Source organism: Prunus avium, chromosome 2, assembly GCF_965620075.1.
Source record: "Prunus avium chromosome 2, drPruAviu1.hap1.1, whole genome shotgun sequence".
Taxonomy (NCBI): Eukaryota; Viridiplantae; Streptophyta; class Magnoliopsida; order Rosales; family Rosaceae; genus Prunus; species Prunus avium.
The window spans coordinates 31,884,932-31,905,252 of record NC_142285.1 but is presented as its reverse complement, the minus strand read 5'-3'; the positions used below and the strand labels follow the sequence as shown (position 1 = coordinate 31,905,252).

General features: G+C 37.3%; 2 protein-coding genes across 2 annotated transcripts; both read right to left on the bottom strand.

The window, feature by feature from the left end:
* Window positions 1–309: 309 nt before the first annotated feature.
* On the bottom strand, window positions 310–2,418 carry LOC110750778 (uncharacterized). Its single transcript, XM_021951142.2, has one exon. It carries the CDS (start codon window positions 2,324–2,326, stop codon window positions 641–643), a length of 1,686 nt encoding a protein of 561 aa, XP_021806834.2. The 5' UTR covers window positions 2,327–2,418; the 3' UTR covers window positions 310–640.
* Window positions 2,419–13,804: 11,386 nt separating this feature from the next.
* On the bottom strand, window positions 13,805–17,649 carry LOC110751188 (spindle/kinetochore-associated-like protein). The gene is made up of 9 exons (XM_021951625.2): window positions 17,436–17,649; window positions 17,218–17,342; window positions 16,896–17,008; window positions 16,709–16,787; window positions 16,372–16,439; window positions 15,410–15,515; window positions 15,296–15,325; window positions 14,710–14,823; window positions 13,805–14,197 (listed from the first exon to the last, which is right to left on the bottom strand). The coding sequence occupies exons 1-9, from the start codon at window positions 17,530–17,532 to the stop codon at window positions 14,120–14,122; spliced, it is 810 nt and encodes a 269-aa protein (XP_021807317.1). The 5' UTR covers window positions 17,533–17,649; the 3' UTR covers window positions 13,805–14,119.
* Window positions 17,650–20,321: the final 2,672 nt, after the last annotated feature.

Genomic DNA, 20,321 nt, shown 5'->3' with positions numbered 1-20,321 from the left:
GATGATTACATTGTTGATTGTCTTTATAATTTTTCATAATAGGTTGATAGGTTTAAAATTGCTTACTTTAGGCCTTGAATTCTTTGTAGATTAGTTCATATAAGTTGTGTTTTGGTGGATTGGTTAATATAGTTAATAACAATATGATGTATTGGTTAATATGTGTTTTGTAATGTAGTTTTTTTAATGAATTATGAATGATAATATTATTGGTATATTTTGACGGGGTTTTTTGTCTAAAAAAATTTGTGAGCTTTTATATGTCGACCCTCAATTGGAATATTCCTGGATCCACCACTATTTAAGTCGTAATTAAACAATTAAGCAGAGAGTTTATAAGAAATTGTAGCTAACCTTCCTTATAATCCGAAATGAAACTACACATAATCTTCTTATTTTCAAAGATACCTCATTCTCCAACTGTAATAATACAACAACAAACATAAACACACATATATAATATATAGAAAATTATATATATATATATATAATAATCATAGATGAGGCAGTGACGGTTTTTGGGAGTTGTTGCTGTAGCTGCATTTTCCACTATCCCTGGGCTTGAAGTTGAATCCATTTTCCTGTCAAGGGCTTGTCGAGGACAAGACCAAGGCTTGCGACCTTCATGACCATGACACTACTAGGCGCATTGGAAGTCTGTTGGGACAGACTTACCACAGTAATTCAAAAGCAAGCTTAAGGAGACTGGCACATTAAGATTGATGCCCAAAACGTTGGCCTTAATGGCAGTGCAAAGGCACACAGCAGCATCAACATCAACAAGACCCGCAATGAGGCTACAGCAAGGGGTCTTTCGTGGGGTCCCCACAACAAGGTGCACCAAGTCATTCAACAAATCTCCACATACCCCTAGCTTAAGGGTGTCCTTAGGGCAAGAGGCTTTAGGGCTAGGGCTTGGGCTTGGCGTTGGCGTTGGTGTTGGTGTTGGCGTTGCCATTGGCGTTGGGGTTGGGGTTGGGGTTGGGGTTGGAGTCAGGGTTGGAGGATATTGTGTTGGGGTTGGTGTTGGAGTCAGGGTTGGAGGATATTGTGTTGGAGTTGGCGTTGGCGTTGGGGTTGGGGTTGGGGTTGGCGTTGGTGTTGGGGTTGGGGTTGGGGTTGGGGTTGGAGGATATTGTGTTGGGGTTGGTGTTGGAGTCAGGGTTGGAGGATATTGTGTTGGAGTTGGCGTTGGGGTTGGCGTTGGGGTTGGAGTTGGCGTTGGGGTTGGAGTTGGCGTTGGCGTTGGGGTTGGGGTTGGGGTTGGGGTTGGTGTTGGAGTCAGGGTTGGAGGATATTGTGTTGGTGTTGGTGTTGGAGTCAGGGTTGGAGGATATTGTGTTGGAGTTGGCGTTGGGGTTGGCGTTGGGGTTGGAGTTGGCGTTGGCGTTGGGGTTGGGGTTGGGGTTGGCGTTGGTGTTGGGGTTGGGGTTGGGGTTGGGGTTGGGGTTGGTGTTGGAGTCAGGGTTGGAGGATATTGTGTTGGTGTTGGTGTTGGAGTCAGGGTTGGAGGATATTGTGTTGGAGTTGGCGTTGGGGTTGGCGTTGGGGTTGGAGTTGGAGTTGGCGTTGGCGTTGGGGTTGGGGTTGGGGTTGGCGTTGGTGTTGGGGTTGGGGTTGGGGTTGGGGTTGGAGGATATTGTGTTGGGGTTGGTGTTGGAGTCAGGGTTGGAGGATATTGTGTTGGAGTTGGCGTTGGGGTTGGCGTTGGCGTTGGGGTTGGGGTTGGAGTCAAGGTTGGAGGATATTGTGTTGGGGTTGGTGTTGGAGTCAGGGTTGGAGGATATTGTGTTGGCGTTGGGGTTGGGGTAGGCGTTGGGGTTGGGGTTGGAGTTGGCGTTGGCGTTGGCGTTGGCGTTGGCGTTGGGATTGGAGGAGATTGTGTTGGTGTTGGGATTGGGGTTGGAGTTGGGGTTGGAGGAGATTGTGTTAAGATTGGGGTTGGCGTTGGGGTTGGGGTTGGCGTTGGAGTTGGAGTTGGAGTTGGAGTTGGAATTGGAGTTGGCGTTGGTGTTGGGGTTGGGGGAGGGCATTTTGGGCTTGGAGTTGGGGGAGGTGGTTTTGGGGTTGGGGGAGGGCATTTTGGGCTTGGAGTTGGGGGAGGTGGTTTTGGGATTGGGGGAGGGCAGGGTGGAGGGTGTTTTGGTTTTGGGGTTGAGGGGGGAGGGTGTTTTGGTTTTGGGGTTGAAGGGGGAGGGTGTTTTGGGGATTTTGGTGGTGTTGGTGGACAATTAGGAACATGATCATTTGAACTGACCGTAGTGAAAAACATAAGGGTAAGGGAGAGAAGAAGAGCAAAAGTTGCAAATGCATTAGGAGAAGCCATTTTAGAACTAAATTCCCCTCAGGCAATGAAGTGGCTGATTGAAATATACTTGCGTTAACTTGTAGATGGAGGTGGTGGATATAGTGAACACAATTAGGGTATTTATAGACTTTCTTTTTCTCTGACCAAAAAAAAAAAAAAAGACTTTCTTTTTCTGAAAAAATATATATATATATAAATTCGTCAAAGACACCCCATGTGTGCGACAGCGTACACTGTTCTGGGTAGCAATAAGCCAAAACAAAGGACTCCCGTGTTCTTATTACGCAAAGAAGGTTTACACATCTTGGTTGTGTCCTTATTTTGCCGAAATACTTCCAAGAATAATCAAGGTTCTCCTTCTACTAAAGAGAGTTACCAGTCGACATCGATTTTGAGTGTGTAGATAGCTCTCTATCACTGAACGACGAGCCTCTACTAGTAACTAGTACGAGATATCACTTTGACAACATGAAGCACCCATCTTGGTTGTGTAGATAGATGCTCTTTACCAAATTCATAGTGAGAGATATCACTCTCACAACAACGAGTAATTATGTAATGAAAACTAGTAAACTACCAAATGTGTCGACCTAATAACAATCAAACTGGAACCTGCCGTTCTACTTGCTCACTGGCTTCACACCCAGAAGATATAAATGGCTCTAATAATTATAAATTTAGAAAAACTTCTCCACTGTCAATATTTTGTTTCTTTTTTTTTTTTTTTTTTGGGGGTGAAAATATTTTGTTATTCTTTAGTCACAAGACAAACAATATGAATTTATCTATATCAAAATTTAATTATTATATTTCATTAAAAAAAAAAATACGATCCAGCCATGAAATCTTAATTCTTTTGGGAAGGAAGCTTTCATGCACTAATCCCAGATTTCTAGGAAGCTTTAATTATTATGACTTTTGAGTGGGGCAAGGGAATAAATTAAAATGAAGCCTTTTCCCTTAATCATAGTTTAACAAGAAAGAATTTTTTTTGTTTTGCACATGTATGTATTTTCTTTTTGACTTAATTATAGACTTAAAACAAATATTTATAATATTATATATATAGATTACAAAAATATATATATATATATATATATTTGGGGCCCTAGGCCATGGTCCTCGCGGCCCAGGCTCAGGGGTAGTGACAAATATTTGATGCGTAAAGATATGAAAAAGCAACTTATCAGACAAAAACAAGACAAAATACCTCAATCAAAAGGTCCATTATTTAGCCAAATAATGTCGACCAGAGGTTGAGCTCAATCGTCATCATGATCTATATTACAACGAAGAAGGAGACAAGAGAATTTGTTCATATGTGAGGTGAAACGATAGATAAGATGTGCTTCATTTAATGCAGTTACTTTTCTTGTTTGGATAACCAAAAAAAAAAGTGCAGTAAAAATTCACCTCACATATGAACAAATTACATGGCGAAAGGCACAAGTGGGCATGATTCTCATAAACATGTGGGACATCAAAAACGCGTTTAGGTTAACGTATTTATAGATAAGAACAAAACATAGATTTATTTGGCTGGCTTACAATTAAATTTATAATTTGATTAGATTAATAATGTGGAAAACAAAGTACAAAAAGGATTCGATTCATTGTTTTTCAAGTATTAGCCAGCAAATCCTAATTTGATGAGCTTCAATTTCTTAATCTTTTCCTAAAAGGATTCCCATGATCATAGCCTTCTTACTAGCTTATAAATAACATGAGAGCCAGGTTGTTTTTTCAATCATAATTAGAGAATAGTAATTACTTGTTCATATCAGAAAGAATTAACCATGTATGCTCGTCGAGAAGCACTTGCTCCTAGAAGAAAAAGAATGACAATAGGGCAAAGACTAAGCAGCATCCATGCGCTCATCTTGTTATCCTTCCTGGGGATGACGTTTGTAGCAATGCTGTGTTTAATTTTCGGATTAATTCACTCTTTTATTTTCACCTAATGATGAGCAAGGTATCGGCTTTTGCATCAGCTAGGTGTAGTTTTGTTTTCAGTTTTCAGCTTTGGTTAGGTTTTGTTGTTGTTTTAGGTCCTGATTAACTTGTTGGAACTTTATATTGTTTCTCACTTTTTCAGCTTTGAGCTGGTTGGTTGTAAATTTGTTGGGTATGCCTTGGGCTGCCTCTTGGTTTGTTTGGTTTTAATAAATTTACTTTTTTTTTTAATTGCTTTTTAATTGAAAGACATTTGTGGTGTTTCTTGTCCTAAGGTTTGAGCCATTATTGTATAATAATGGAATTTTGTTATGTGATATAACTTGGGATAATATAAGTAGATTAATTACCCATAAATTTATATTCGGTAGAAATACTTGGTTCCATTATCCATAGGTTATAAATTCATAACTCCAACTTCACCGCTTAGGCTTTAGTTGATAAAGAAGAAGGAAAAAAAAAAAAAAATTCACCGCTTATACCCTTTCTCTTTTTTGTTACATTGGGAGGAAAGACAATCCTGTTTCGATGTTGGATGCCAAGCAAAGAGAGAAGGGCAGGGCCACAACCACTTGATAAACCCGCTTGAAAACACTTACGGCCCTTTGATAAAAGGTAGACATAGTGTTTTCTAGGGCCAAAAAAAATGATGATTTCGTTTTCTCTTTATTCCCTACAAATCCAAAACTTATTCTTATGGTGGAGACTGAGATCCTATGGGGTATGCAATGGAAAAAAGAATACATGGGAAGGAATACATGGAAAATCATATATCGTATTTGTCAATTGTAATTTCTAACAATAATAAAATGTGTGAAAAATATTTACAATTGGAAAAAAATTGGATTTATTTTACCAAAATATATACATTATCAAATAAAGAAAATTTTCTCCATATAGAATTCAGACTATTTAGTTCAATAGTGTAAACCTAGAGGTGGGTCAAGGCCATGAATATGTTAGAAGAAAACAATGTACAGAAATGACACTCAAAGAAATGTCATGTCGTGTACAGTGACAGAGCCACATGGGCACCAGAGGGGTCCCAGGCCCCTACTCAACTCTCAACTCTCTCTTTCTCTTAAATAATTTAATGTTGTGTGTATGAATTGAATTGAATATTGAAAAAGGATACAAGGGTTTTATATATACAACAATCAGAGCTTGATTTATGAAAGCTGTAATTTAAAACTTATTTCTTGATTTTTACTTTAGGCTATATTGGTCAAGGGGTCTGAAAATGATTTTCAAGATGCTCTCATTCCCTTTATTTTATATTTTACAAGAGGATCCCCCTAACCTCAATTCCTGGCTCCGCCACTAATCATGTAGAAGACATATTTTTTGTGACTCTAAGCTTGCATGTATTCAAACTTAAAATACTTTAGCTTTCTCCTATATCCCACCCAACTAACTAAAATAGTCCAACATTACATTCAGTTATTTTTTCTCTCTCTCTCTTTAAAGATAAACTATATTGCATTGAACAAACTTAAGTAACAATACAATCAAATTCTGAATCAAAACAAGAGGTTCCTCAAACCAAACCAAATCATGATCAGTATCGAGATCAAAACATACAAAACTATGAGCTACACTATTGCAAGTACGGGGCACATGAGACAACGAGTCTCAAGCACTTTGGAACCTATCTCAATCCTAACCTATCTCAATCCTCATAGCTTACACCAAGCAGAGATGAATTACTCAGTTTGAGCCCTAATGTTCCAATATGCCCCACCACTCAAGTCTCCAACTTCTCGTTGAGGAAAAATTAATTATATATGCGTTGACATGAGAGAAATGAAGTTGAAACAACACCTTTTCCCCCCTCCTCATTGTTACAATGTTGAGAAGTTATGATCACCTTTTGGTTCATTTGTTTAATAGGTATGCAGTGTGTTAAATTGAATGACTTAAGTCATAGTCATTTGAAAACAATGTATATGATATGAGTCATGCTAATCTTACCATAAAAGTCATGTGTCTAACTTTTTATTAATTTATGGAGTTTGTAAATAGGATCCCACTATAAATCTCACACTACGTAAAGACACAACGTTTCCTCTGTATACAACATATGTATTTAGTTGTGATATTGTGAATTTAGACCACACATGCTGAAGGAAGTTGAGGTTCCACTCCAAAATCAATTGGCAATGGGGGGAGTAATCCAACTCCTTATAAGCCCTTGCTAGGTTTCTCAACTTTCCAATGTGGAACTCTTTACCTTCACATTCTCATACACCCCCGCACGTGTGGCGATTTTTCAAGCTTATCACATGAACAACACATTTTGGGTGACGTGGAGCACGTGTGGCCGTTGGGTTTTCACACGTGGGCATCCCGCTTTGATACCATTAAGGAAGTTGAGGTTCCACCCCAAAACCAATTAGCAATGGGAGGAGTAGCCCAACTCCTTATAAGCCCTTACTAGATTTCTCAACTTTCCAATGTGGGACTCTTTACCTTCACATTCTCACACAAGCATCACAGGCTCACAGCCTCTCTTGCCGCATAAGCCTCAGTGTCACCAGCCACTAAAGCCTACGGAATGTGCACCACAGCAGTAGCCACAAACTGCCCCTTCTCATCACGCACCACCATTCCTACACCTCCAGGCTCTCCCACCGCCCCATCAAAATTTACCTTAACACATTCACTCGGAGGGGGCTGCCATGGAATATGGTTATCATGAATTTTCTCCTTCAACTTTCTCATGCAAGCTCAGGGACAGCCCTGCGTCCATGCTAACATGGGCTATAGCCCGGGTGACTTGATATTTTACTAGTCCAATATTAATACTTAACCCACCAAAGCACACCTCCCTACACCCCATCTCGGTGATCCCAGCTATAGAAAATCTCTTCTTCTTTTTTTTTTCTTTAGTTAACTAATCCCACAAGTGTGGCAGTAAGTAAAATAAAAAGTAACTCCACATTAATATTTAATATGCAGCCCTTTTTAGAAAACACACTACTTTTTTTTGTCCAAAAAAAAAAACTACCTTTTCTAGCGTACATAAAACATCAATTCATTTTTTCTTATAAATTTTGGCTACCTTCTTTTCATTTTTATTTTCCAAGTTGGCTTGGCTAGATGGATTAAAATGGTTCAGTTTTTTTTTTCTTCTTTTGTAATGGATAATAAATGCTCTCAATTCTTTTCCTTTCATGGAGAAGTTTATCATGTAATTGCTAATTGACCTTAAAATTCATACTTTAATGAAATTCACTAGTATCGTCAAGTTTTCTAAGTTTGTATGTAAAGTAAATTTAGCCCATCCTATTTTCAAATCCTCGGTATGTCCATGTACGATCCCTCTCGAACTCCTCTCTGCATCCAATTGCAAAAGCACCAATTTCTTGTGGGCTCTTTAGTTACCATTCCACAACTTGTTATTGTGATTTGTCCAGATAGCCCACAAAGTCAACAATATAAAATCCCGCACTTCCCCTTCTTTCTCCCTTAAGACCATCTGCATCCAGGTTCTGATTCCTATTCCCCCCACACACACAACACTCAGAGGAAACCGCCACCTCTCTCTTCATCAAGTTATCCTTGGTGGGCAGAATTGTTGAAGTGAGTCTCCTAATTAATCAAGGAGATTTATTTCCTTGATTAATTAGGGGATTTACTTTCCTATTTTATAGATTTATTTCCTTTGGTTAATTAAGTGATTTACTTTCCTATTTTATAGAGTTGTCAAATCATTGTATAATTAGGAGATACTTTCCTAATCCTTTACTGGATCTAATTCCTTGTAAATCTCTCATGTAAACTCTTATATATACCTCCTTATGGAGAAGAATAAAAATAAGAACCTAACATATTCAAAACCATATTCATATTTTAGCAAGAATATCATGGGCAAGCTTCCAACAGAACACTTTAACCCTGTTCGGGATTGATGACTTCTTCCTTTTTATTAACTAAGGATATTTTGTAGAATTTGTATTCAAGATGGATAATTATATTTTGAAGTTAAACCTTCTGTGACCACAAATTAATATATGTTTTTAAGCAAAATACACACTTCTTTGAAATGACCAATTCAACCATAAGCCGAAAATGTATGAATAATCTAGGGGCCCGCTTAGTGAGTTGGATTATGTAGATATGATTCATAATCCTAGTCAAATATTTGGTGGCCTAACAACATGGATTGGATTATGTCTAATCCTACTAAAGCCAAAATGTAGTAGGATTGATGCAACCTGACAATAGATTGCAAAAACCTTAGCCTAAAACATATAACTTTCGAATCCACTAGGAAGATATGAGGAAACCTCAAAGTTTATTTGATAAATTGGAATAACAAAACATAATTGCCACGGGTAAAATATGTTTGAATACTCCTAGAAACCTAAGGAATAAATAAGGAATTAAAATAGAAAAATAACAAAGCTTCCAAAAATTGTATAAACTTTAAAACTGAAAACTAAACGATCTCGAATGCCCGAAAAAGCCCATACTCATAGTCAAGCAATGAGTTTTACTCGTGACGTCATTCTCTTCGAATCGATGGGTCATGGGCTCGAGTATGAGCTCGAAGCTCAAATCTGCAGTTCGCCCAATTTACCCTTGCGCGTGCATCGCTACAGCTCCTCTTCGATTGCTTCCACCATATGTTCTACATCAAGGATTATGAATCCTACCAAAAGGTGGGGATCAAGTTGGATTGAATTATATCGAATCCTACTCATCCAACCCCCTAATCATGTGTAGTATCAAACACATCATTGGATTAGTGTTATCATTTCAATCCATTGCAATTCAATTCTACCTCATAATTCAATCCAATCTCAGTCACCAAACATGGCCTAGTAGCTCATCAATTTTGGCACAGTTATTGATAAGGGTCAGACCTTTCCTTCACCATTGTATATAGCATGAGATCAAGAATAAAAATATTGTTGGTAGTGTCAAGATCAATAAACAAACTATATAGATTTCTCTATATCAAAATTTAATTATTATGTTTCATAAAATATAAAAAAAAAACAATCCATCCATGAAATCTTAATTCTTTTGGGAAGGATGCTTTCATCCACAAATCCCAGATTTCATAGGTAGTGAAAAATATCTTATGCATAAAGATAGGGAAAATGCGACTCATCAGACAAAAACAAGACAAAATACCTCAATTAAGCATCTTTGTTCATACCTCAATTGCTGCTTGCCACACAAGGTCCACTATTTAGCCAGACAAATAATGTCGACCAGAGGTTGAGCTCAATCTTCATCATGATCTATAATACAACGAATAACGAAACAAGAGAATTTTCATTAATGTCGACCAGTGAAACTATAGATACGAATACGATGTGCTTCATTTAATGCAGTCAATTTTGTTGTTTAGGTAACCAAAAAAAATATGCAGTAAAAATTCACCTCACATATGAACAAATTACATGGCAAAGGGCACACGTAGGCATGATTCTCATAAACAATTTTAACATGAACAAACGTGGTTATGAAATCAAAGCACAAAACACTAATTTCGATTAACAAAATTTGCAACTACAACTTTCGATCTAATTTTGGAATTTATATGGGACATCAAAAACGCGTTTAGGTTAACGTATTTATAGCTTAGAACAAAACATAGATTTATTTGGCTGGCTTAAAATTAAAATTAAAATTTGATTAGATTAATAAATTGGAAAACAAAGTACAAAAAGGATTCGATTCATTGTTTTTCAAGTATTAGCCAGCAAATCCTAATTTGATGAACTTCAATTTCTTAATCTTTTCCGAAAAAAGGATTCTGATTATCATAGCCATCTTACTAGCTTATAAATAACATGAGAATCAGGTTTTTTGTTCAATCATAATTAGTGAATAGTAATTACTTGTTCATTTCAGAAAGAATTAACCATGTATGCTCGTCGAGAAGCACTTGCTCCTAGAAGAAAAAGAATGACAATAGGGCAAAGACTAAGAAGCATCCATGCGCTCATCTTGTTATCCTTCCTGGGGATGACGTTTGTAGCAATGCTGTGTTTAATTTTCGGATTAATTCACTCTCTGATTTTTACCCAATGATGAGCAAGGTATCGGCTTTTGCATCAGCTAGGTCTAGTTTTGTTTTCAGTTTTCAGGTTTGGTTAGGTTTTGTTGTTGTTTTAGGTTCTGATTAACTTGTTGGACCTTTATATTGTTTCTCACTTTTTCAGCTTTAAGCTGTTTGGTTGTAAATTTGTTGGGTATGCCTTGGGCTGCCTCTTGGTTTGTTTGGTTTTAATAAATTTACTTTTTTTTCTTACTTTTTAAATGAAAGACATTTGTGGCGTGTCTCGTCCTAAGGTTTGAGCCATTATCATATAAGAGGAATGCTATTCACAATCGCTCAAAAGCGATTGTCAAAGGACTTGCTATACACGTGTACACGTTCTCATGCCTTCCAAAAAACAAATGATTTTTTCTCTTTCTTCTCTCGGTTGCCTCCCTCTCTCTCTCCCTTTCTTTTTTTAATTAGCTTTTCTCTCTCTCTCCCTCTTTTTTCTCTCCGCCTGTCTCCATCTCTTTTTCCATCGCTCTCCCTCTTCTTCTCTCTGTTGCCTCCCTCCTCCTGCTTCTTCTATTCTCTCTCTCCCTCTCTTCTTCTCTCCGCCTGTCTCCATCTCCCTTCTTTTTTTTTTTCCATCGCTCTCCCTCTCTTCTCTCCTCCTCCTGCTTCTTCTACTTCTTATTTTCTTTTTCCCCTCCGTCTTCTTCTCTGTGTCTGTCTCCATCGATGGGTTGTAAAAACCCAAACTTTTTGTAACACAAAAACAAAAACCCCAAGCTTTAAAAACCCAAACTTCTTCCTCTCTGTGTCTGTCTTCCCCCAAATCACAGTTCTCTCCCTCATATTTCTTAACTTTCTTCTCCTTTTTTGTGTTCATTTGATGGGTAATGATTAAATCAGCAGGAGAGAAACGCAGCAATTGTGGGAATCAGAAACACAAAAACTCAAGGAGAGAAACACAAATTTGCAGCGTCATAGAGAAAAGGAGAGAAACACAGAAATTTTTTTGGAGAAACGAAGGGAAAAAACAAGACTAATAGGACGAAGGGGAGAGAAAAGGAAGACAATAACTCGCGAAGAAAATAAATAACTAGCCTAGATTGATTTGTGTTTAGTTGTTGTCTGGGCTTAGCCCCAGTTTGTTAAGAAGTAGAAGAAGCAGGAGGAGGGAGGCAACAGAGAGAAGAAGAGGAAGAGAGATGGAAAAAGAGATGGAGACAGGCGGAGAGAAAAAAGAGGGAGAGAGAGAGAGAAAAACTAATTAAAAACAGAAAGGGAGAGAGAGAGGGAGGCAACCGAGAGAAGAAAGAGAAAAAATCATTTTTTTTTTGGAAGGCATGAGAACGTGTACACGTGTATAGCAAGTCCTTTGACAATCGCTTTTGAGCGATTGTGAATAGCATTCCTCATCATATAATACTGGAATACTGTTTTCTAGGGCCAAAAAAAAATTCACCGCTTACGCCCCTTTGATAAAAGGTAGACATAGTGTTTTCTAGGGCCAAAAAAAATGATGATCACGTGTTGTCTTTATTCCCTACAAACCCTAAACTTATTCTTATACAATCACTAGTGGTGGAGACTGATATCCATATAGAAATTTGTCAAATAAAGAAATTTGTCTCCATATAGATTTCAGTAGTGTAAACTTCTAGAGTTGGGTCCACCACCATGAATATGGAGTACTGGAAGCTATTGGAATGAGTTTAGAAAGAACACTCAACGAAATTTTAGAGAGAAAGCAAACATAATTTTCTTTATGATCTTGCTTAATGAATTACGGAGAAAGAGTTGATTTATATAACAAAGGCTAACTAAGACCCTTGGCAGTCTATATAGCTGAACCACTAATATAGGTGGCAGTCTTCTTGTTATTCAAACTTGAAATACTTTAGCTTTCTCCAATATCCCACATCATTCAGTCTTTTTTTTTTCTCTCTCTTTTTGAAGATAAATTATAAAATCAAATTCTGAATCAAAAAAAGAGGTTCCTCAAACCAAACCAAATCATGATCAGTATCGAGATCAAAACATACCGAACTATGAGCTCAAACGGGGCACATGAGACAATGATCCACTTTGAACCTATCTCAATCCTCATGAATTACTCAGTTTGAGCTCTAATGTTCCAATATGCCCCACCACTCTCAAACTCTCCAATTTCTCGTTGAGGATACACTAATTATGTTGACATGAGAGAAATGAAACAACACCCTTTTTTCCCCTCCTTGTTGTTACAATGTTGAGAAGTTATGATCACCTTTTGGTTCATTTGTTTATTAAGTATGCAGTGTGTTAAATTGAATGACTTAAGTCATAGTCATTAGAAAACAATGTATATGATATGAGTCATGCTAATCTTACCATAAAAGTTACGTATCTAACTTTTTATCAATTTATGGAGTTTGTAAGGAGGATCCCACTATAAATCTCACACTATGTAAAGACATATTCCCTCTATGTACTATTGACTCTATACGTAGCATTCTTTTTCACTATAAAAGCATAAGGAATGCAGCATACATACTAGTCTCTATCAAAAATTCAAAATCTCTCTCTTCATCAGAAATATCTGAAAGAAAAATAGAGAGAAATGAAGAGAGGAGCAGTATTTCAGTTTTGTTGTCTTGTGTTCTTTTGTAGGTCACACTTGGTAAAAAATACTTCGTCCGACCGACCCCGGAATTTTTTAGCAGAGGTGCAATTTTGAAAGGCTAAAAACTCTTTGTGGATTGAGCATCTAAGGCTTCTTACCTAGATTGACCTTAGGTCCCTTCATGCATTCATATCATACATGAAAAATTGTTTTATGTAAAAATTTTGACTTAAGTATGAAAAATTGTTTTTTGGCATAATCATTTTCTCAAGATAATTTTTGGCAGCTTTTATTCCTTACACATCAAATAAGAAAACTTGATTTTATGGGATTTTAGCATTAAGTATATATTGACTTAATGAACCATCATTTTTAGCCTAAATCATATTTTGCACGAAAACCGATTTTTCATATTTTGATGGGTCCGCCACTGTCCGCATTGTCAACAACCTTGACAACAAACAGCTGGACTTTGTATGTAAATCCGCAGATGATGTGATTTCGCGTAGTCTTCCTCATCGTGGGGATCAGTTTGAATTCGGGTTTCGTGTGAACCTCATAGGCACCATCCTTTACTTCTGCAATTTACACTACCTGAACCACCATGTTGTTTTTGATGCATGGAAATAATAACTTTTGAGACACTGGTGCTGGAGTCCATTGCATATGGAGACCGAAGGAGGATGGGATCTACTTGTTTAACACCCAATGAGGCATTTGGTTAAGGAATACCTTCAATTTTTATTTTTTTATTTTTTTATTTATTTTTATTTTTATTTTTTTGGTCCTAAAAAGTGCTTAAAGATGTAAAGGAAATTTAGTGGAGTCGTTGGTAGTCTAGATGTAAACTTAATTAATTGTTTATTGTCGTTGGCAATTCAACCATAAGCCGAATGTATGAGTATTCTAGTTGCTTCATCGATTTCGGCACAATTATTTATAAGGGTCAGACCTTTCCTTCACCGTTGTATATAGCATGAGATCAAGAATGAAATACATTGTTGATAATGTCAAGATCAATGAAAGATCTTCACAAAAAGCTCCAATAGCCAACATTTTCATAACTATCAAAAATAAGTTTAACCAATTGAGCACAGCCTAAAAAGCTTATCGGCTTCTTGCCATTTCCAAGGTTCCGCACATTGTTAGGCCAGAATTAACTTGGATGCAATGTAAGAACTTGCAGTTTTGTTCAAACTTGAAACAGATTAAGAACCAAACCGCCAGTTCTTTGAAAAAGCAGGCCCTGTCAATGACGCTTCAAAAGAATGATCACTCGATGAGGCCCAATCCGTGTCTCGCTTACACGACCAAGGTGACGAAGGACCTGTAATGCAGCATGCACAAGGATTCAATTTTATACACTCAAGTAACTGAACATAAGTACCAAGGAATGTAAGAGAAATGCCATTGCAAAACCTTGCACTTGTCAAGCCATCATCTTCCAAGTGGATATAGCACAGAAACTCGTTTTGTTTAATCACTTATTCAGAAGGGAGGATCTGAACTTAAGACCTCTTTGCTTGAAGAGAATGTAGCCACTAACTAAATCATACTCAAGGATTATCTTACATACATGACTAGCTAACTCCATTTGTCTCAACTAAAAAGATAACAGAAATCAAGTAGCAGCTTGATACAATTACCAGGGTAATTTGACCAAAATATAAAATATTCAGTTTGTAGTTCATGAAGCGTGGAAGGTAATATATTTACTCAAGTCAAGTAAAAAACCAGTGTAGTTTTCTTAATTGAACTATGATATTTTTTTACCTAATTTCTTTTTTAGTTTTTCAAATCATAAAAGTTTGAAAAATAAAAGATAAGGCACAGACTTACAGTTAGTATTGCTTTTCCAGTGTTGTCAGGCTTCAAGGCTGGTCCTTTCATGTCCGTTTCGAGAAAGAAGTGTTTTCCCTTTACTGCTTCTGTCATTGCAATATCTCTCAGTTCCTGCATAATTTAGGGTGGGTATTGAATACTAAGGCATAAGTAAGAAATTACATGCCATGCTCAGGAATATGACTAATTAAGCAGCAGTGACAGCCCACATGCCCATTGACTGAAATGGTAATACAGATCACAGAGTCCCATATTCCAAAACCCTACTAGACGCATCATTTATAACCAAAAGAAAACACAATGGTGTTGGAACGGGACAGAGGAAAGGACATTGCTATTTCTCTCTTCTTCTTTTTTATATTTATTTCGAAGAGTGCATAGTAAGCAACCCAATATGAGGTGGCCTGCCCTCAATCCTGAGAAAAGTGAAGTAAGCATGCCCTTTTAACCTGGGATCAATTCCCACCTCCAAGGATGGAGAGGCTTATACGATGAGAGATAGCTATCTCCCACTTTGTAACCCATGGGCCCAATTGGCCACCAATGGAACCCCAGAACACTGAAAGCCCATAAGTTCACTTACCAGGGCCTTTTCCCAACTATCTCCTGCCACCTGCATGATAATTGATCACCAGAGTGAGACCTGTGCAATAGCATTAATGTACAAACCAAAAACTCAAAGAGATGGAGCATAAACCCTCTTCTTCGGGGCAGATATAAGCTGAGAATTTGCTTCAGCATATGTTGCCATGTCATTAATAGCTGCATTGATCTTTTCTACAGTAAGCCTTCCTCTCATGTATCTGCAGCTAAAAATACTTAGAGCAAGCAAATGACGTGAATAATAAGGACTAGATACCTAAGAACTCATTTTCCATCACCTACCCACCATGGAAAGAAAATTGGGGAAAAATTAAAAGAGACAATATCGGATTACCCAATATATATCACAGTTCGATTGAATTACTAGCTATCATATTCTCTTATGTGCCAAGGCAACACAAAGAAAGTTATGTTTCAATTTGGAAACCTTCATTGTTATAGTAGGTGTATCATAGCTGGAAAGAGTTAGAGATTTTGAAGTGGTGGAACATTCTTCAATGAAAAATAAAGGGTAGTATTATGAGATATCTGTATGAATGGAAAGAGAACACCTTCTAAATCCTTTTTAGCATTGCCATATTTCTTGCTTTTCATCAATTTTATTCCCGTAGCATTTTTTTGTTTTTGTTTTGCATACTTGCATACTAGAGGGAAGCTTTTTGTTCCCAACAAAGGAAATGTCTGTAGTTTGTGGATGTATAGTACTTTAAGCTCAGGTCGAGAGAGAAGTCATCTATCTAACTCATTTTTACTCTGGAAATAGAAGAAGCCGTGACAGCCAACTTTTCTTGTTAACCATTTGAGACAAGGCTTAAGTCCAATACTATTACTTGTTTGTACATGTAGGAGTTCGACCTCATAGATTTACACAATTACTATACCTCTATGTCACATTTATACAACTTGATTTTGAGATGTCCCATTTGGACAGCCCATACCCAACTCAGATGTGAACGCACCTATCTTGTAAGTATGCTTTGTTTTCAAAAGCATACAGTGAAGATGGGACGCGCTGTTAACAAATAAAGTAAGAGAAATTAAGAAAAGTTCACTCACCCTGACAGGGAATCCAGCTCTTCAGCAGTTATGAACCACAGTGGTGGAGTGGAACGACCCTTTTTCTCCTGAAATTAACAAAAAAAGAAAGCACAGATGACCCTTCTACTGTATCTGCAACATAAAACAAAAGATGGTTCCAGAACAAACTAGCTAAAGAACTGAGCAACAGTCTTCCATTATCATTTTCTGCACATCATTTCCCAACGGCACAAAAGAACAAAAAAAATCCAATCTTAGTATGATAGTACCCAACCCTAAGCAATAAACCAATAGTATGAAGAAAAGGGCCACTCTTTAAGAAATACTAAGCAATTTTCTGCACATCATTTATTACCTTAGGTAGTGCTACGGGCACCTCCTCAAGCTTCAACGACCCGAAAGCGGTGTTTTGTTGAGAGCCTTCTGGGAATAAACTGAAACAAACAACACAACACAAATCCTCTAGCTATCAAATGCAAATAAACTTCAAACCCAAACCAAAGTTACTTAATCCATATGGATGCCTGAGAAATTTGTTTTACCATCTATTAGTATCCAAACCCAACATAGACATTCTTTCAGGAATATGTGAGGGCACATAAATTGACAGGTCCTGCAATTTCTTTTGCTGCTTCACCGCCGCATCGATGAGTTTCTGCCATCACATTATAACATCTAATTGTAATTCACTGAGAATTCTACAGGCAAAATATGTACCAAACACACCCAGATGATCAAATTTCATTCTCTTACTTTCCTAGTTGCAAGATTAAAAATTTTACTTCATTTTTTAATTTCCCCTTTTGAAATTTCAAATTTCGAATATTGAAAACTTGAGAGAGAGATGGAGAGAAGGGGGTTTACTTTGGCTTTGGGGATGGCTAGGGTTTCGTCGCGTAGGCGGTCCTTGATGGCCTGAACCTGAAGCTCCATGGCCTTCACTGCGGCGTCAACGGCCGACAAATCGGTGACGCTGCTCGCCGGATACACTGCCACGTGGACATTTCAGAGCTCACATGGACGCCTGGGATTAGAGAAATTGAATAAAGCAGAGTAGCAAGTTGGTTCGGGTCGGGTCTTACTGTTTCGCGCAATAACGAGGTCTTGAAGCTCCGCGATCCGACGGTTGAACCCTGAGATCACCGAATCCAACGACGCCCCTGCTTTCTTCACCTCCATCTCTCTCTCTCTTGCTCCAGAAATTTTCAATCTCTTGTTTGGTTTATGCGTTGTGGGTTGTGGTTGTTGGAAAATCTCGAGTTTCTCTTTCAATTTGGAAAGGTTGTTTTGGCGGGAAATTGTGAACGAAGAAGAAGTTTCACGTACACACAGCTAAGACCTCCAAGGCCCAGCTCCTCAGCCCAACCCAGATTCAACGCAAAAATAAATGGGCTTTTTAACTCCGTAGATTCGTTTATATAGATTTTTTTATCCATTTCTGATCACCAAAATCCGCTGTAGCAATACTCACAAATGGATAATTGTTAATCCGGGTTCGAATCCCGGCAGCGGAATTTCTTTTTATTTATATTTTTGTGGGCTTGGAAGGGATTTTGTTACCAAATTAATATCTTTGGGTCATGTATAATTCGATCCGGCAGCGGAATGTCTTTTTTCTTTTTATTTTATTTAATTTCCTCAGTTTATGTATAATGTATTGATAACTTAGGATTTCATTTTTCTTGTATTCAAGCGATATTAGAGGTTTTTATTTTATTGTATTCGAGCGATATTAAGGGAGGAGAGAATCGAAGCTAGAATCTTGAATGGACAAATACTCTTAACAACCTGAGCAAACGCCTTACTAACTTGAGGTTTATAATATAAAAAATATTTCAAATTTCTATCTGATTAGTTTTCTAATACAAATTTTGAAATTAAAACCTCAAATCTCAAAAGATATAAATTTGACTGTAACCCGTAAATTTGACATCTAACTTATAATATACAGGTTATATTCATTATTTGACAACATAAACATTAGACTAGCTAGATGAGTTTGGTATGAGAACATCACTTCGATTCACAACAAGTAAAGTTCAATTCGATGATAAAATATCAACATTTAGAACAGTGTGAATCTACACTCATCCATTTTCAAATGTAGCATTTGACTTGAGAATATAAAAACCAGAAGCACCGATCCATCAAAGTACTTAATGCCCAATTTAATAATAAATCAAAGTACATAATTAATTGGTTAAACAAGGTTGCCTCCACTTAATCTTGGGAGACAAAATGTATAGGGAGCTTCAATCTGGTTTCTCAAGTAGAGAGAAATGATCTCATCTTGGAAAATGCAAACTTTTCCCACCTCTTCTTCTTTCTTTCTCATTTATTTTTTTCTTTGGGATGAATGATTAAAAAAAATTATTAATCGAAAAAACAAACAACACAAGGAACGGAAATTAACAAGGTTATGTGATGGGGATTAGCATGGAGTGCAATTTGAGCCGTTGGATCACATGGGGAAGAGGCACATTGGGTTTCAACTTATGGATTTGTTAAGAATTTTGGCTACTAGGGATACATGGGATGTTTGTTGCCATAATTTTGTTTATGGGGATTTTAAAATTTTGAGTTGAATCACGTTTACAGATTGCCTGTTTTTGGAGACACCCTTGAAAATGTTGCATCTTATGTCTCTCTGGTTAGGTCTGGGTCCTCTGGGTCTGGGACATGGTGCATGCCTAAGTAGATTTTTGTGTTGAATAATAAATTAGTCAAAATAACTGGACTTCGGGGGGCTGGTTGTATGAACAATGTGTATAAGGCATGAAGGTCAAGCAGTAGAAAAAGGTTCACTGTCTTTTCTTGGCACAACAAATAGAAAGAAAGACTTATGAATAAGATATGGATTTGAAGTTCATTGCATTGTCAACGACCTCTAAAAGGCACAAGGAGTGAGGACCCGCCAAAAAGGAAAGATAGAGTGATATATACTAAGTAACCTTGAGTCATTTTGTGTGTGTGTTTTTCTATAGAATTATAAAAGGCATCAACACCCTTCACGTATGTCGTTATTTAAGTATAACACGTGGAAAATATATATTGGTGACGTGAAAGTACGGTGGGCTATTGGGCATGATATATGAATAACCTACTCTAATACCATAATAGAATGTGGGCATCCAATTCAAAATCAATCAGGTAAAACTCATGTTAATATTGTGCGAAAGAAAAACTTTGCCTGCATGTGAAGCTCTCCATTCACCAGATGATCATTAACTGCTAGCCCTTCCTCGCAATAACATGCAAGAAACGTATAAACATCAACTAGAAGTGTGGGGTCATCAAACTACAATTGCCACCGTCATTAATTCAAAGACAACCAACCACTTGATAAATATCTCATCGCAAATACATGCTCTCTCTCGACCCATCAATGTCTTAGATAATGCTTAAGTCCACGTATCATTTAATGCTTTCAATTCATTGCTTACCTCCATTGTCCACAAAATTGAAGGTTTCTTGAGCTCCTTGCCAATCAAACCATGAAAATATCAAAGAAATGGGCAGGAAAATATACAAATCAATTAATTAAGTCGATCCCAACACATGTTCTAAATAAAAACACAACTTACCGATCTCACTTCAAAACGGAATGCATTTAACAAGGGCACTTTGTGGTCAGTAAAGGCATTTTCCCGTGAAATTAGTATCTGCATGCAGTGCTTTCCATGGAGAGTCATTAATTGACGTATATTAAGTAACCTGAACTTTACCATCATTTTTTTTACCAAAAGCTAAAACTGGGCAGGTTAGTTAAGTTATATATTTTTGCCGATCAATTAAAGTGTTTCCTGGTGCGCGCTATTCAATTACCGAACCATTGACCAAAAGCATAAGCATATGAAATTAGAATAGTTAGGCATGCATGCGGTACTCTTTCACATTTTCCTGTTTAAATCCTGATAGCCCACATGAAATGATAAGAGGCTTCTCTGACGTAAATTAAAGAAATGAAA

What these genes read in the sequence shown, in the direction of transcription:
- LOC110750778 (XM_021951142.2), bottom strand. Translation starts at nt 2,326, where the DNA reads ATGGCTTCTCCTAATGCATTTGCAACTTTTGCTCTTCTTCTCTCCCTT.
- LOC110751188 (XM_021951625.2), bottom strand. Translation starts at nt 17,532, where the DNA reads ATGGAGGTGAAGAAAGCAGGGGCGTCGTTGGATTCGGTGATCTCAGGG. An exon ending in TATCTGCCCCGAAGAAGAGG is followed by an intron (nt 15,326 to 15,409) that starts GTTTATGCTCCA and finishes ATTATCATGCAG; the next exon opens with GTGGCAGGAGATAGTTGGGA. An exon ending in CTGGAAAAGCAATACTAACT is followed by an intron (nt 14,198 to 14,709) that starts GTAAGTCTGTGC and finishes GCTGCATTACAG; the next exon opens with GTCCTTCGTCACCTTGGTCG.